Source organism: Cervus elaphus, chromosome 33 (genome assembly GCF_910594005.1).
Source record: "Cervus elaphus chromosome 33, mCerEla1.1, whole genome shotgun sequence".
Lineage (NCBI taxonomy): Eukaryota > Metazoa > Chordata > Mammalia > Artiodactyla > Cervidae > Cervus > Cervus elaphus.
In genome coordinates, this window is record NC_057847.1 from 6333644 (window position 1) to 6350357 (window position 16714).

The 16714-nt window shown below is 42.3% G+C and overlaps 1 protein-coding gene across 12 annotated transcripts in view; it reads left to right on the forward strand.

Moving 5' to 3' along the window:
• The window catches only part of SAP130 (Sin3A associated protein 130), a 74250-nt gene extending 57963 nt beyond the window's left edge, over positions 1 to 16287 (forward strand). For 11 of the 12 annotated variants that reach the window (XM_043894327.1, XM_043894334.1, XM_043894332.1 and 8 more), the window contains 5 exons: positions 2392 to 2640; positions 2803 to 2928; positions 13729 to 13832; positions 15034 to 15147; positions 15373 to 16287. In XM_043894327.1, coding sequence (XP_043750262.1) covers positions 2392 to 2640; positions 2803 to 2928; positions 13729 to 13832; positions 15034 to 15147; positions 15373 to 15531 — 752 coding nt within the window. In that variant the 3' untranslated portion in view covers positions 15532 to 16287. The remainder of the gene's footprint in view (positions 1 to 2391; positions 2641 to 2802; positions 2929 to 13728; positions 13833 to 15033; positions 15148 to 15372) is intronic. The other variant, XM_043894333.1, reaches the window with a different exon arrangement.
• Positions 16288 to 16714: the final 427 nt, after the last annotated feature.

Genomic DNA, 16714 nt, shown 5'->3' on the forward strand with positions numbered 1-16714 from the left:
GGTGGCCCAGTGGTAAAGAATCCACCTGCCACTGCAGGAGGCGCAAGAGACACAGGTTCGATCCCTGGGTCAGGAAAATCCCCTGGAGTAGGACATGGAATCCCACTCCCGTATTCTTGTGTGGAAAATTCCATGGTCAAAGGAGCCTGGCAGGCTGCAGTCGTGGAGTCTCGAAAAGAGTCAGACATGAATGAGCGACCGAGTACAAACACAAAACTAGAAACCCTCGTCTTCAGTACAGCAGGGGGCCTCCATTGTGTAGGGAGAGATTAGGAGTGAGTTTTTGCCCTGGTGAGTTTGAGTTAGACTTTCGAGTGGACATCAAGTAGTCTGATCTGTAAGCCTAGCTTTTGGAAGAAAATTAAGTTGCCAGTGTAAATTGGGGAGCTGCCATTTTATGTATGAATTGTGTTTAAAGCCACGAGCCTGGCTGGATAGTGGATAGGATCGTCTGAAGAATGAGTGCAGATAAGAAACAGAAGTGGCTGTAAACGGAGCCCCGGGGCGCTACAGCATTTTGAGAAAGGAGGGGAGTCCGGAACCAGCACAGGAGACTGAGCGGACAGGCGGGAGTGATAGGAATAAAATGTGGAGCGTGTGATGTCCTGGAAAGCCAGGACAGGGGTCACAGATGCTGAGAGATGGAGTACGGTGAGGACTGAGCAGCGACCATTGGGTGTAACAACATGCAGGTCATGCAGATCTTGAGAAGAGCAGTTGCCATGTAATCATATCGGGCCACGGTGGGGTGTGGGTTCAGGAGAAAGCTGGGAGACAACTGTGAGAGACATTGAGTACAAACAGCATTTGAGGGACTTGTTATAAAGCACTAGAAAAAGGAAGGACAATACCTGAAGGGAAATGATGCCAAGAGAGTTTTCTTTCTGGCCACACTGGGTCTTCGTTGCTGCACACGGGCTTTCTCTGGTTGCTGTTCTTTGTCATGGTGCACAGACTTCTCATTGTGGTTTCTCTTGTGGAGCATGGGCTCTAAGCATGTGTGCCTCAGTAGTTGTGGCATGTGGGATTTTCCCAGACCAGGGATCGAATTCATGTCCCCTGCATTGGCAGGTGGATTCTTAACCACTGGACCACCAGGAAAGTCCCGAAAGTTATTTTTAAGACAGAACAAATGAGTTTTGTATGTTCATAGTTGGAGAGTTGGGTTTAACCTGTGGTACTTTTTGTTTAATGAGTGCAGCATAGCATAAGAAGAGACTGTAAGTGAATAAATAAAATTGATAGGAGAGCTAAAACCCAGTGATAGGAGTGAGAAGATATTAGAGGAATGAATGACAGCAAAAAACTATTATGATTAATGGAAAATAGTTCTTAATGGTGTATAAGAATTGTTGGAGGTGAGTTACTAAGAGAAGTGACCTGGAAAGAGAGTCACTTTTGACTGGAAAGTCAGATGTTAGAAATTGAGATTTGATGACTGAGTTAAGGCTATGACTGTTGGGAATGGATGGCTGAGGAATGGTGGAAGGAAAGGGTGGGCCAAGGATACAGTAGAAGAGTTGAGGTGAACTGTTATCATGAATTGCAAGTCGCCAGATATATGATCCATACAAGCCCAAACAAATGTTGTTGACTTTGTATCTAGAATGCTCTTTATCCGGAGGCACTGGACTGACTGTGCTCTGAAACCAGACTGCCTCTGTCAGTGCCCAGCTCTCCATCTTTCTCTTTGTGTGATGTATGCCACATTTTCTCATCTTTAAATTGAGGGATGATATTGTCTACTTACTCAGATTATTTTTTAAGATTATATGAGGTAATGGGTTATTTCCTAGAAACTACTGCTGAAAGACTTGAAAAATACTGGCTTGAACATGTAAGTTTTTATTGTTTCCCTTGAAGTGAATCCTGAAGCAGACAGTCCAGGCATGCTATGTGGATTCCATAAAATCTTTAGGGATCCAGACTTCTACCACCCCTAGCATTTGACCCTAATGCTCTTGATTCAAGATAGCTGCTGAAACTCCAGCTATCCCATCTGAGTTCCAGGGTCACAGGAAGAAGACACGGAGTGGGTAAGGCATTCTTTCCTTTAAGGAAACTTCTTAAAATTTCTGCAGAGCACTAGGATTTTCATTTCAAATAGCCATACCATACTGTAAGGGAAGCTAGTAAATATGGTCTTTCAGCTGAGCAGTAGTGTGCCCATTTCAGGGTGAGGGGTACTTGTACTAAGGGAGATGAAGGTGTGAGGTGTCAGAGAGCAGTGGGCAACCTCTGCCACAGTTAGAGTGCTTTAGCGCCGTCCTGGGCACGTCTAAATGTTAGCTCTCTTTTCTGTCTGTGTTAACTTTCTCTGTGGTGGAGATCAGCTGACACTGTCCACCGTGTTTGGGTTCTCATACATGTGCATCCTGTCTCCTATGACAGCAGTTCCTCCTCTGGCCACCAACACTGTGTCTCCGTCTCTGGCATTGCTGGCTAACAACCTGTCCATGCCTACAAGTGACTTACCCCCTGGTGCTTCGCCAAGGAAAAAGCCTCGGAAGCAGCAGCACGTGATTTCAACAGAAGAAGGGGACATGATGGAGACCAACAGCACTGACGACGAGAAGTCCACTGCCAAGAGCCTTCTGGTGAAGGCAGAGAAGCGCAAGTCTCCTCCCAAGGAGTATATTGGTAATGCTCGCTTGAGTTAGCTTTTGTCATGGAAAGCTTCCCTGAGGCTGTTTACAAGAGCTAGATTTCACTTACAGCTCATCTGCAGAAATTGTACCAGCAATATTGTTGCAAATATATAGTAAGCTATATAATGTTTTCTTTTTCTTCTCACTTAAATAGATGAAGAAGGTGTAAGGTATGTGCCAGTGCGTCCAAGACCTCCCATTACTTTGCTCCGTCACTATCGGAACCCCTGGAAAGCTGCTTACCACCACTTTCAGCGGTACAGTGATGTCCGGGTCAAAGGTCAGTTTTGCCAGAAATGGTTAGTGTTGACTCATGCAGTTAGTCTTTCACTCAGCTGTGTTAAAGTCACAGTAGAATGAAAAGACAGAATCACAGTTTTCCAGCTTCAAAAAGAATCCCGTCAGTTTTGTTATGAATCTCAAGACTTTATTGTTTACTCTTAATCATGATATACAGTTGAGCATAAAATTTGGAGAATTATCCTTTGCCTTAGAAAGCTATATGTACTTTACTGGAAACACAGTCTAATGAATAAGTGACTGCCTATGTTGCCAGCTCCCCAAGTAGTGACAGATGACCTCCTTAGCCCCTAAAGTAGTTGAAGAGGAGCTATACTAGATTGTTACAGGACATAGACCACAGTAGTCCCAGGATGCTCAGATGTGCATTCAGCATAAGCCCTAGAAAGTATATTTTCCAAAAGACCTTTTGTTTAACATATGTGAAACAAAAGATCTTTTGTTCAGCATTTGTTCAGACATATGTGGGATGATCTAACGTAAGCACACAGTAAATGTTTTTGTGATTGTTGAACTTGAGAATAACATTCTAATAAGCCCACTTATAGTGAAAATGACTGATAGCAGTTTGCTTGAATCTGCAAATATTTCTATGGATAGACTTCAAGTGTTATTAATCTCAAATATAATCATTGTATAGAGAAGTGTGAGTTTTCAGAGAATTGGCCAAATTTCCCATTGCCTCAAATAAATTGTATTTGGAAGCTTCTCTGAGGGTTCCCTTGAAGCCTCAAGATGAGTCCAAGTTAGATGGTGTGGACTAAAGCCTTTGAGCAGGAGTGAAGATCCTGACAGTTCAGTCTCTGAATGGAAGCACAGAGATGGCTGCACTGCCCAGCTTTTCTTCCTTATGAGTGTACCCTGAGTGTAGAAAAGAGGGTGAGACTTCCAAAGAGAAATCAGAGAATGTTGTCCTTTGGTGAAAGTAGGATATGAGCCACCAAACATTTCTTCACACCACAGAATTCCATATTGTAGCAGGAAAATATTTACAGTTTCCCTAATAACATTTTAAGCCATTAAAGAAAATACTTACTGCTTATTGGAATTCACTCTTCATAAGCTATCTCAAGAAAGGTAATTTGACAGCTGAAAATATTGATGATTCCTAAATCTTCTGTTCAAATATGTATGTATTAATCACTTTGTGCCAAGTCTCTTGACTATTAAACTTTAATTGAACTGTTTTGCCTAAGCTCTAAACAAGTAAAGACAGAGTACTGAAAACAGGTAATTCACTTGAAAAGAAAAAAGAAATGGCAAGAAGCACAGGAAACAAACAGAAAACAAACAACCTGGCAGACTTAGCCTTACATATCAGTAATTATCTTAAGTGTAAATAATCTATCAGTTAAGACACAGATTGGCAGAGAGAATGAAAAAAAGATCCAACTGTATTCTGTCTGTAAGAAACTTCAGATACAGTGTATCAGTAGAGTGATAGTAAAAGGATGGAAGACCAAACATTGCAGTAATTAATTTTAAAAAAGAGTGGTTATATTAATATCAAATAAAATAGACTTCAGAGGAAAGAAAATTACCAGAAATGAAGAAAGGCATTACATACTGATTTTAAAAATAGTCAACAAAAACCAAGAGCTTCAGAAATATGAGGCAGAAACAGCTGAAAGAAATAAGTAGGCAAATATGTAGCTATAGGTAGAACTTCAACATACTCGTCTCAGTGATTGATAGAAGCACTTGATAGAGAATCAGCAAAAATATGCAAGAAGTGAATACCACAAACCAACATTTAGTAGACATTTATAGGACACTTGAACTGCAGCAGAATACATATTCTCTCAAGATGCACATAGACCTTATTTAGGATCATAAACCTCAACAATTTGGGGAAAATTGAAATCATGTAGAGTATCTTCATTGGCCATGATAGACTCAAACTAGAAACCAGTGACAGGTAACAGAAAAACTTCCAGCCCATGGAAATTAAACATGGGGATGGCCATGGCTCGCTATAGGGACCAGGATACTGGCGGCAGCAGTCCTGAGGAGCGCTCATTGGTAGGAGCCCTCCCAGAGGCTGCCACTAGCCCCACCCAGCAACCGCCAGGCTCCAGTGCTGAGTGCCTCGAGCCAAATAACCAACAGGACAGGGACACAGCCCATGCGTGTGCTGTCACTTCAGCCCTGTCTGACCCTCTGATCTGGTAGTATAGCTCTCCAAGCTCTTCTGTCCATGGCATTCTCAAGGCAAGAATGCTGAGTTTGGTTGCCGTTTCCTACTCCAGAGGACCTTCCTGACCCAGGAATCAAACCTGCCTCTCTTGCATCTTCTTCAGTGGCAGGGGGTTCTTTACCACTAGTGCCATCCAGCAGACAGCTTAAGTCTTCTGGAGCACAGCCCTGACCACCAGAGGGGCAGGACCCAGCTCCACCCTCCCCTGGGCAGGAGCCAGTCCCTCGCATTAGGAAATCTGCACAAACCTCTTAGACAGCCTCATCCACCAGAGAGCGGTAGCAGAAGTAGCAGCTACAGTACTGCAGCCTGCGGAATGGAAACCACAGTCACAGGAAGCTAGACAAAATGAGACAGCAGAGGAGCGTGTCCCCCATGAAGGAACAAGATAGAACCCCAGAAGAACAGCTAAGTGAAGTGAAGACAGGCAGCCTACCAGAAAAAGAGTTTGAAATGATAGTGAAGAAGATCCAGCACGGAGGCGTAGATCAAGAAGATACAAGAAATGTTTTACAAAGACCTAGAAGAGCTAAAGAACAAAGATGAGCAACACAGTAACTAAAATGAAAACTACCCTAGAGGGAATCAATGGCAGAATAACTGAAGCAGGAAAACGTATGTGTGATCTAGAAGGCAGAATGGTGGAAATAACTGCCATAAAACAGAATAAAGAAAAAAGAATGAAAAGAAATTAAAACGGTCTGAGAGACCTCTGAGACAACATTAAATGCACCAACATTCACATTACAGGGGTCCCAGAAGAGAGAGAGAAAGGGCCTGAGAAAATACGTAAAGACATAATAGCTGAGAACTTCCCTAACATGGGAAGGGAAACAGTCACCCAGCTCCAGAAAGCACAGAGTCCAGGCAGGAAAAACCCAAGGAGGAGCACACCAAGACACACAGTAACTTTTGTCAAAAAGACAAAAATGAAACATTAAAAGCAACAAGGGGAAAACAACAGATAACATACATGGGAATTCCCAGAAGGTTATCAGCTGATTTCTCAGCAGAAACTTTGCAGGCCAGAAGGGAATGGTGCAATATACAATATATTTAAAGCGATGGAAGGAAAGAACCTACAACCAAGAATACTCTACCCAGCAAGGCTGTCATTCAGAGGCAATGGAGAAATCAGAAGCTTTACAGACAAGTAAAAGCTGACAAAATTCAGCACCACCAGACCAGCTTTGCAATGATTTCTAAAGGAACTTCTCTTAAGTGGAAAAGACCACAACTAGAAACAAGAAAATTGCCAATGGAAAAGTTCACTGGTAAAGGCAAATGTACAGTAAAGGTAGGAAGTCATATCCACACAAACATGATATCACAACCAGCAATTGTGAGGAGACCACAAATGTGGGATATTGGAAATGCATTTGAAATTTAAAAACCAGCAGCTTATTAACAATCTCGTCTATATACAGACTGCTGTATCAAAACCTCATGGTAACCACAAACAAAGTTGACAGTAGATACATACTTAGAAGAGAAATCCAAACACAACACTAAAGTTAGTCATCAAATGACAGGAGAACAAAAGACCTATGAAGAAAAAAGACCTATGAAAACAATCCAAAACAATAAAATGGCAGTAAGAACATACCTATCAATGATTACCTTAAATGTAAATGGATTAAATGCTTCAACCAAAAGACATAGACTGGTGAATGGATACAAAAACAAGGCCCATAAGGATGCTGTCTGTAAGAGAACCACTTCGGATCTAGGGACACATACAGACTGAAAGTGAGAGAATGGGAAAAGGTATTCTGTGCAAATGGAAATCAAAAGAAAGCTGGAGTAGCAGTACTCATACTGGTACCAGGCAAAATAGACTTACAGAAAACAAAGGACACTACATAATGATCAAAGGATCAACCCAGGAAGGTGTAACAATTGTAAATAATATATGCACCCAACATAGGAACACCTCAGTATATAAGGCAAACACTAACAGCCGTAAAGGGAGAAATTGACAGTAACACAGTAGTAGTGGGAGACTTTAACACGCCTCTTTCATCAGTGGACAGATCATCCAGACAAAATCAATAAGGAAACACAGTATTGGAAATACTAATAAAGACACATGCTGCTGAGGATGTAGAGAAACTAAATTTCTCATACATTCCTTTGAGCATTTTGATTGTTATCCCACTGCCTTCTAGACTCCATTGTTTCTCCTGAGAAGTCAGCTGTTGATTTTAATGGGATTATATTGTAAGTGATACATCGTTTTATCATACTCCTTTGAAGATATTTTCAGCTTTGACTTTCAACATTTTTACTATGATATGTCTATCTGTATCTTTGCATTTATCTTCTTTGGAGTTAGCCTTGAGCTCCCTGATACATACGTTACTGTTTTTCAGTAAATGTGGGAAATCTTTAGTCATTCATTTTTTCTTCGAGTATTTCTTCTCCTTTATCTCTTTTCCTTTTGGTACTCCATTATACATGCATTGGTGCTCTTAATGGTGTACAATTTCTGTCTCTCTGTTGATACTCTCTTTCATGTGACATGATTATCATCCTTTCTTTTACTTCACTCACACTTTCTTTTCATTCTGTGAATTTATTCATGATGGCTACTTTGACATCTTTTTCTGTTAAATCTGACATCTGGTCACTCTGTCAAGCATTTTCTGGTGCCTGTTTCTTTTTCCCCCCTGTGTGGGTCATACTTCCCAGCTTGTTCGAATGCTTCGTAATTTGTGTTGGGAACTGGACATTTTAGATAAGGTAGTAGCTCCAGGTGCCGGTCACGCTGCCTCCTCAAAGACCCGCTGTAGTTATTTGCGTTTTTAGCTGTTTAGTGACTGGCCGGGCTCTTTTAGTGAAGCCTGATCAGCGCCACCCCGCCAGCACCACCAAGTGTCACACCTCTGCTGTCCCTCCTCCGGGAGGCAGCTCTGAGTGTGCCCAGGGCCCCGTGGGAGGGCAGTAGCGTTAGCAGGCCTCTCTCCTACTGCTTCCCTGACCATGTCCGACTGATAAACCCCGCTTGTTGCTTGCCAGTTGATCTGTTAAGAGCACAGTCCTGGAATTTGCCCTTAAACACAAAATCCTCTGCAAACTAATCCAGTCGTATTGTAGCTCCTTGCCAGAGTGGTTTCTGAGGTCAATGTTTGATAATCATTGTGCCCCCAAGGAGAGCTCCTGCCAGCTATCTCACTCTTTGTTCTTTCCTGCAAATGGGTCAGCCCACAGTCTAGGTTGTGTCTTCACTGTGTCTGCACATTTCCTCCCACTTGCCTTACCTACACCCTCCACTGCTCTTGGGAGCACCTTTAGGTTTGAACTTCACACTCTGTTGAAAATGGAGCCAACTCCTTTGGGAAAAGATTAGAAGCTTCCTGTTTTATGGCCTGTTTCTTTCTCCAGGCAGAATCTCTGAGCCTAGGGCTCTGGAGGTGGGGATGGGCCAATGGCAGCTTAGCAGGTGAGTGCTCGTTGGAGGGGAGGTGGGGTGAGCAGCCCGTCTTCCACGTGGCCTGCCTCTCCTAGGATGATGCCACCACTTCACAAGCCAGGAGAAGGACTCCTGGGCCCCCGTGTTCTCAGCTCACCTTGCCTAAGGTACAGTCTCCCTTCTACAGGTGGCGATTGAGCAAAAGCAGGAAGCCCCCACATGTCGACTAGACTCAGGACCTGAGATTTAGCCTCAGCAACAGGGAGCAGGATGAGAAATGCCCTGCTCCTTCTGGGAACTGGAGGAGAGGGAAAGCTATGCTTGGGGCTACAGCAATCTGGAACAGTCTTCACCTTCTAAGCTAGAGGGAGAAGGAGAGAGGGATCAGTCTTGGTTCAGATGCCACAGACTTACTCGTCTTTCACCTTTTAGCAGATTGGTTTGAATAGATGTTTCTGCCTTGCTGTTTGCCCTTAGGACCTTTTTTACAGAGGTTTAAAGGGTTTGTTTTTTTTTCTATTTCTCCAGTTCCACTGGGGAAGCTGCTTAGCAGAACACTGTCATATCACAATTCAGCTGTCTTTTACACATTACTGAGCTACTCTGCAAAACAGTTTGGCAGTTTCATAAAAACTAAACATATACTTACCATATGACCCGCAGTTGCTCTCCTGGGCATTTATCCCATAAAAATGAAAACGCTCTGTCCACACAGAAATCTGGATAGAGGTGTTCATAGCAGTGTCTTTGATAATAGCGGAGAGCTGGAAATAACACAGATGGCGTCAGATGGTTAAACAAATGAGCCGTTGAATCCTGTCAGCAATGGACAGGAAAGAACTATTGATTATGCAACAGCTTGGGCATTGTGCTTAGGCTTACTGGAAAAAAAAAAAATCAATTTTCAAAACACACACTCCCTTCCTTCCCCAAAAAAAGACACATACCATGTGATTCTATTTATATAATCTCAAAGTGACAGACAAAGTTATACAGACAGAGAAGAAATGAGTGGACTGAGGGTTAATCGTGAGGAAGGGGTGGTGTGACCATAAAGGTGTGGCACAGGAGTGGTGATGAGTAGCTCTAAACCTGGATTGATAGAGCAGTCACATGAATTTACGTGTGATGCAATGACACATACTCACTTTACATCAGTGGCAGTTTCCTGGGTGTGATAACTACTGCAGTTACCAAGATGTAAACAGTGAGGAGCAACTGGGTGACGGGAAGTACTGGACCTCTCTTTACCATCTTTTTATTTTTTCCCCAGCAAAAGCTTTAGTGAGCTATAATTCATGTAGCATGCAATTAACCTATTAAAATATACAATTCAGTGATTCTTAGTGTATTCACAAAGTTGCGTGTTTATCTCTACATTTAGTTTTAAAACAATTTTCATTAGCCCAACAAGTACAATCCTTAGCTATTAGCTATCATTGCCAGTCCTGCCATCTTCACTCCTCCCTACCCCCAACCCTAGGCAACCTCTTTTATCTACTTGCCATCTCTTTAGATTTCCCATTTCTGGACATTTCCTATGAATAGAATCATATACCATGCAGTCTTCTGTAACAGGTTTATTTCACTTAATGTTTTCAAGAGTCATCCGTATGGCATGTATCAGGACTTCATTCAATTTTCCTGCCAAATAATACTCTGTTTTATGGATATATACCACATGTTATTTATCCATTCATCACTCAATGGGCGTTTGGGTTGTTCCCACTTTTTGATTATGAATAATGTTCCTGTGATCATTTGTGTCTACATTTTTGTGGGAACATTTGTTTTCATTTCTCTTGTACATACCCCTAAGAATGGAATTTCTGGGTTGTTTGGTAACTATATTTAACATTCTAGGAACTCTGAGCGTATTTTCCAAAGCAAATACATTTTACTTTCCCACCAGGAATGCATACGACTTCTGATTTTTCCACATCTTCACCAACATTTACTCTTTTTATTATTATTATGGCATCTTAAGGGGTTTGAAATGGTACTTTACTGCAGTGTTTATTTGCATTTCCCTAATGCCTAATGAGAAGAGGTGGCAAGAATACACAGAAGAACTGTACAAAAAAGATCTTCACGACCCAGATAATCACGATGGTGTGATCACTCACCTAGAGCCAGACATCCTGGAATGTGAAGTCAAGTGGGCCTTAGAAAGCATCATTAAGAACAAAGCTAGTGGAGGTGATGGAATTCCAGTTGAGCTCTTTCAAATCCTGAAAGATGACGCTGTGAAAGTGCTGTACTCAATATGCTAGCAAATTTGGAAAACTCAGCAGTGGCCACAGGACTGGAAAAGGTCAGTTTTCATTCCAACCCCAAAGAAAGGCAATGCCAAAGAATGCTCAAACTACCGCACAATTGCACTCATCTCATACGCTAGTAAAGTAATGCTCAAAATTCTCCAAGCCAGGCTTCAGCAATACGTGAACTGTGAACTTCCAGATATTCAAGCTGGTTTAGAAAAGTCAGGGGAACTAGAGATCAAATTGCCAACATCCACTGGATCATCGAAAAAGCAAGAGAGTTCCAGAAAAACATCTATTTCTGCTTTATTGACTATGCCAAAGCCTTCAACTGTGTGGATCACAATAAACTGTGGAAAATTCTGAAAGAGATGGGAATACCAGACCACCTGACCTGCCTCTTGAGAAACCTGTATGCAGGTCAGGAAGCAACAGTTAGAACTGGACATGGAACAACAGACTGGTTCCAAATAGGAAAAGGAGTACATCAAGGCTGTACATTGTCACCCCGCTTACTTAACTTATATGCAGAGTACATCATGAGAGACGCTGGGCTGGAAGAAGCACAAGCTGGAATCAAGATTGCCAGGAGAAATATCAATAACCTCAGATATGCAGATGACACCACCCTTATGGCAGAAAGTGAAGAGGAACTAAAGAGCCTCTTGATGAAAGTGAAAGAGGAGAGTAAAAAAGTTGGCTTAAAGTTTAACATTCAGAAAACTAAGATCATGGCATCTGGTCCCATCACTTCATGGGAAATACATGGGGAGACAGTGGAAACAGTGTCAGACTTTAATTTTTGGGGCTCCAAAATCACTGCGGATGGTGAACGCAGCCATGAAATTAAAAGACGCTTACTGCTTGGAAGGAAAGTTATGACCAAGCTAGATAGCATATTAAAAAGCAGAGACATTACTTTGCCAGCAAAGGTCCATCTGGTCAAGGCTATGGTTTTTCCAGTGGTCATGTATAAATGTGAGAGTTGGACTGTGAAGAAAGCTGAGCACCAAAAAATTGATGCTTTTGAACTGTGGTGATGGAGAAGACTCTTGAGAGTCCCTTGGACTGCAAGGAGATCCAACCAGTCCATCCTAAGGGAGATCAGTCCTGGGTATTCATTGGAAGGACTGATGCTGAAGCTGAAACTCCAGTACTTTGGCCACCTCATGTGAAGAGTTGACTCATTGGAAAAGACCCTGATGCTGGGAGGGATTGGGGGCAAGAGAAGGGGACGACAGAGGATGAGATGGCTGGATGACATCACCGACTTGATGGGTATGAGTTTGAGTAAACTCCGGGAGTTCGTGATGGACAGGAGGCCTGGCGTGCTGTGATTCATGGGGTCGCAAAGAGTCAGACACGACTGAGCGACTGAACTGAACTGAACTAATGCCTAATGATGTTGAATATCTTCATGTTTGTTGGCAATTTGTATATGTTTTTTTGGAGAAATGTATGTTTAGATATTTTGCCCTTTTTAATTCGTTTGTCTTTATTGTTGAGTGGTAAGAATTCTTCCTATGTTCTAAATACAGGTCTCTTACCAGATATATCTCTATACTATCTTTGCAGCTTCTGTGAATCTATAATTATTTTAAGCTGAAATGTTTTTTTATAATGCTCATAACGACAGACACAGACCACATAAAACTGATGAAAGCTGAACAGAGTCAGTGGACTTTGTCAGTAGCATGGTTGTGATGTTGTACTGCAGTTTTGCCAGATACCACCCCTGAGGGAGACTGGATAAAGAATATGTAGGACCTCTCTGTATTATTTCTTACAATTGCATGTGAGTCAATAATTATCTCAAAAAGTTGGAGATTTTTAAATTACTTTCTTGCTAATATTTGCCTACCAGATAAGTTTGGGGTTTTTGTGTTGTTGTTAATTGCTCTAGGAAGTGAAGTTTATCAGTTTTAGGTTCACAATAAAATTGAGCGGAAGATAGAGAGATTTCCCACATCTGCCCCCCATCCCCTGTCCCCACACATGCACAACCTCCCTCACCACAGTGGCCCATTTGGTGAGCCTACACCGAGATCATTATCACCCAGAGTTTATCATTTACAGCAGGGTTCAGTCTTGGTCTTATGCATTATATCAGTTTTGACAAATATATTGATAGGGTTTTTTTCAAGATTAATTTTTTAGGGACTTTCCTGCTGGACCAGCGGTCAAAAATGTACCTTCCAGTGCGGGGGATGAGGGTTCAGTCCCTAGTGGGGAACTAAGATCCCACATACCACAACGACTGAGCCCATGCATTCTAGAGCCCATGCTCTGCAGGTAGAGAAAGGCTGAGTGCCACAGCAGAGATCCAGTGCAGCCAGAATTTTAAACAGAAAAAATATTAGTTTTTTCAATATAATTTTTTTGATTTTTCAAAAATAGTTTTTGATTATCCATGTAATGTGTAAATCCATTTTAAGTCCTGGTGAGCAGTAATATTAAAACTTCACAGATACATCTAAACTCACCTCTGACGGGTGCCCCTCAGTCCTAGTTTGTCTTTCCCCAGTCCAAATGATAAAGTTCATATTTATTTTACTACAGTGATGATTCGTGGACTTTACCACCTGAATTTAAATGTTACTCAAGTTGGAGCCCTGTGATTTCTTCCAAGATATAAATAACACCACAGAGCTTCTAAGCTTAATGCCCAGAGTTTCCACATGCTTGCAAACATCACCCATGAGCAAGGCTCCAACCCACTAAAGACCATTTCCCTCATTTAAAACTTTATAGAGTATTAGCTTCCTCTCTTTTGAACTCATTAGATTAGCAAAGTAAGTCTCATTTTGCTGGAGTGAACCAAAAGAGCTTTTATTCATATTGTGGCTTATATTCTCAATGACTGTTTTTATATATATTTTTTTATTTTTTTATTTTTTTTTATGGTTCCAGAGGAGAAGAAAGCTATGCTGCAGGAAATAGCTAATCAGAAAGGAGTATCGTGTCGTGCCCAAGGCTGGAAGGTTCACCTCTGTGCTGCCCAGTTGCTGCAGCTGGTAGGTGGCAGTCTAGCAGTTACGTCCTGCTGAGGACAGCTGCGTTCATAGAACACTTTCTTTAGAGTGATTCTGAAGCGTTCCCAGTTAACACGGGTCATGGTGGAATTTTTATGTGTGCTGTGTAATATAACTATCTGTTACATGGATGTAATCTAAATGTATCTTAGTTTTGTTTCCCTATAACGGAAATATACTGAGCAACTTTAGTTTGTAAGGCCTACGGTTAAGGTTGATATTATGTGTTGCTGTGACATCTGAAACAGAAGGGGCCTCAGGTGGCCTGTCAACCCATTCTCACTCTGCTCCTCACTGTGGGAATCGGGCATAGTTCCTCCTCCTCCCTGGATAGTGAGCTTCAGTCCTCTGCCAGCTGGAGACACTCAGACAAGCCAGTGATACCCTCCTGGGAGCACCAGGGGGCACCATGCCCTCTTAGCACTACGGAGCCTGTCTCCTGCATCCCCTGCTTGTTCCCTCTCCTCTCTGTCGTGGAGTGCGCCCCCCTGTGGTTCGGCATGGCAGGCAGTGTCCTCCTCCCCTGGGCCGTGAGTGTACTGACTAGCAAACTGCTGTTGACCTCATCTGTCCGGTGCCTTCTGTGTTCAGCCCTTTCCATAACCCTTGGGCGAGACTCCTTCCTTCAACAAGATAAAGAGGAGCCGATCAAAATGATCTCACAAAGTCTTTCTGTCTTTGGAGTAGCCATGATCTGAAGAACGTTGTCTTTTTATGAGTTTTTTTTTTTTTTTTAAGTAGTACCATGGCTAGGTTTAAATTTAGCATAAAAGCATATTTTTATGGAACTTACAGACTTGTTTTTCAGAGAAATTGTGCATTTGGGGGGAGAATTTAAAAGCTGTCCTTGGACTTCTGTGGTGGTGCAGTGGTTAAGCCTCTGAGCTTCCACTGCAAGGAGGTCAGGTTGGATATCTTAGGGAACTAAGATCCCACATGCTGCATGGTGCAGGCAAAAAAAAAGTTACCCTAGAAGATACTCTGAATTGCGGCCAATTGTGATGTAAATTGTTGATTAACTTTCCTTGCTGTACTGTAATCTTAGTCACTGGGAGAAATGATTTTATCACCCAAACAGACCTGATAGCAGTTTACACAGGTGATTCAAGGTGGGTTTTTTGCCTGAATTTGATGAAGAAAAGTATTTCTGAGGCCATGATTCCCTCCTTCTTGTTTGTTGCAGACAAATCTAGAACATGATGTTTACGAAAGACTCACCAACCTACAGGAAGGGATTATCCCAAAGAAAAAAGCAGCAACTGATGATGATTTACACCGAATAAATGAACTAATACAGGTTTGAAGGAACCCTTTCCCTCCCCTTATTTCTCCCTTCCCTTCTCTCCACTAATATCTTTGGTAAAAACCGATTATTTTCTTCAGCCTGCATTATCCAGAAACAGTAAAGTGTTTTTTTCCTATGTGAAAGCCTCAAAATGGCTCAATTCAAAGGTGAAAAGTTCTTTAAAAGCCACACTGTCTTGAAGATTACTGATTGATGATGTCATGTCTTTTGTTTCAGGGAAATATGCAGAGGTGTAAACTTGTGATGGATCAAATCAGTGAGGCCAGAGACTCCATGCTTAAAGTTTTAGATCATAAAGATCGTGTCCTGAAGCTTCTAAACAAGAACGGGACTGTCAAGAAGGTGTCAAAATTGAAGCGAAAGGAAAAAGTCTAGACCCCGAATCAGGACTTTGGAAAAAGAATTTATGGAGAATGATGTTGGGGGTGGGGGAAGGGATTGGTTGTTTTCAAAGTGGAACGTTGAGGTAAAGGCAAGCGTTCCTTAATTCACACGTGGAAGCAGAGGGACCCAGAACATCCAGGGATGTGGAAGGATCAGAACTGATCTGACAGTGGACTCCAGTCTTTCTTTCAGGCTTACTGTGTCGTGCCTGACTCCTGTTGCAACAGGGTCTCCCGGTTGGAATCAGTGACACAAGTGACAGGCTGGCGTTTTTCAGCCTTCCAGCTGATAAACTTTATCTGATGGATTCCTGCAGGACCCATACTGAGCCTGAACTGAAAGCATTCACTTGGACCATCTGTGCTCTGTCTACACTGAAAATCAAACCTCTTCCCCTCGGCCTAGTCGGTTCTTACTCTGACCTTCAGATGCCCACGCTGGCCTTCTAAAGCAGTGCCATGGCACTTGAGAGACCTGCCACATCTCACTCTAAAGGGTTTGAACTGCCAATTCTTGTCATTTTCTAAAGAACTGTTTCAAAGTGAAATTGTTATATTGTCTGTCCTGCGTGTGTCTGAGTTGGGTTTTTGTGGAGGTTCAGAGCAAGCAACACCTGATAAGTTGCTCTGAGATCCTTGTTCTGAAGTACATTCTTGGTTATCTGTACTTCTGTAGCTGGTGTGATGCTGTTAATTATACGTATGGCACATCTCCAAATGTTAATAAAGGACTCAAAGAGGTTTTGTACATAAGCAGTTTGCATCTTTTTACGAAGCTCATCAGTGCTGTACTGTACATCACTTGAGCGTTTACCCTTCTGGTGTTTCTCTCACATTACTGAGTCTACTCTGTTAAAGTCTGGTTGCTCCACACAGAGTTCCACTTACCTTGGTATCTTGAAGATGTCACAGATGGTAAAGCCTGTGAGCTTTTGATTATCTTAAATATGAGACTACATTGTACCTCATTGTAGATATAAATTGGTCATTTTATAGTACAAAAAATTAGGCTGCGGCAATGGGGGAAGGACTTCCAGGAGAGTGGATTTTCTTTACGAGGTTGCCTTCTGCCACCTCGCTGGCGTGGGAAGGTATCCTAGGCTTGCTTTCTCTTTTTTTGGCTGCGTTGGATCTCAGTTGTAGCCCGGGGGATCTCTGTTGAGCCATGCAGGATC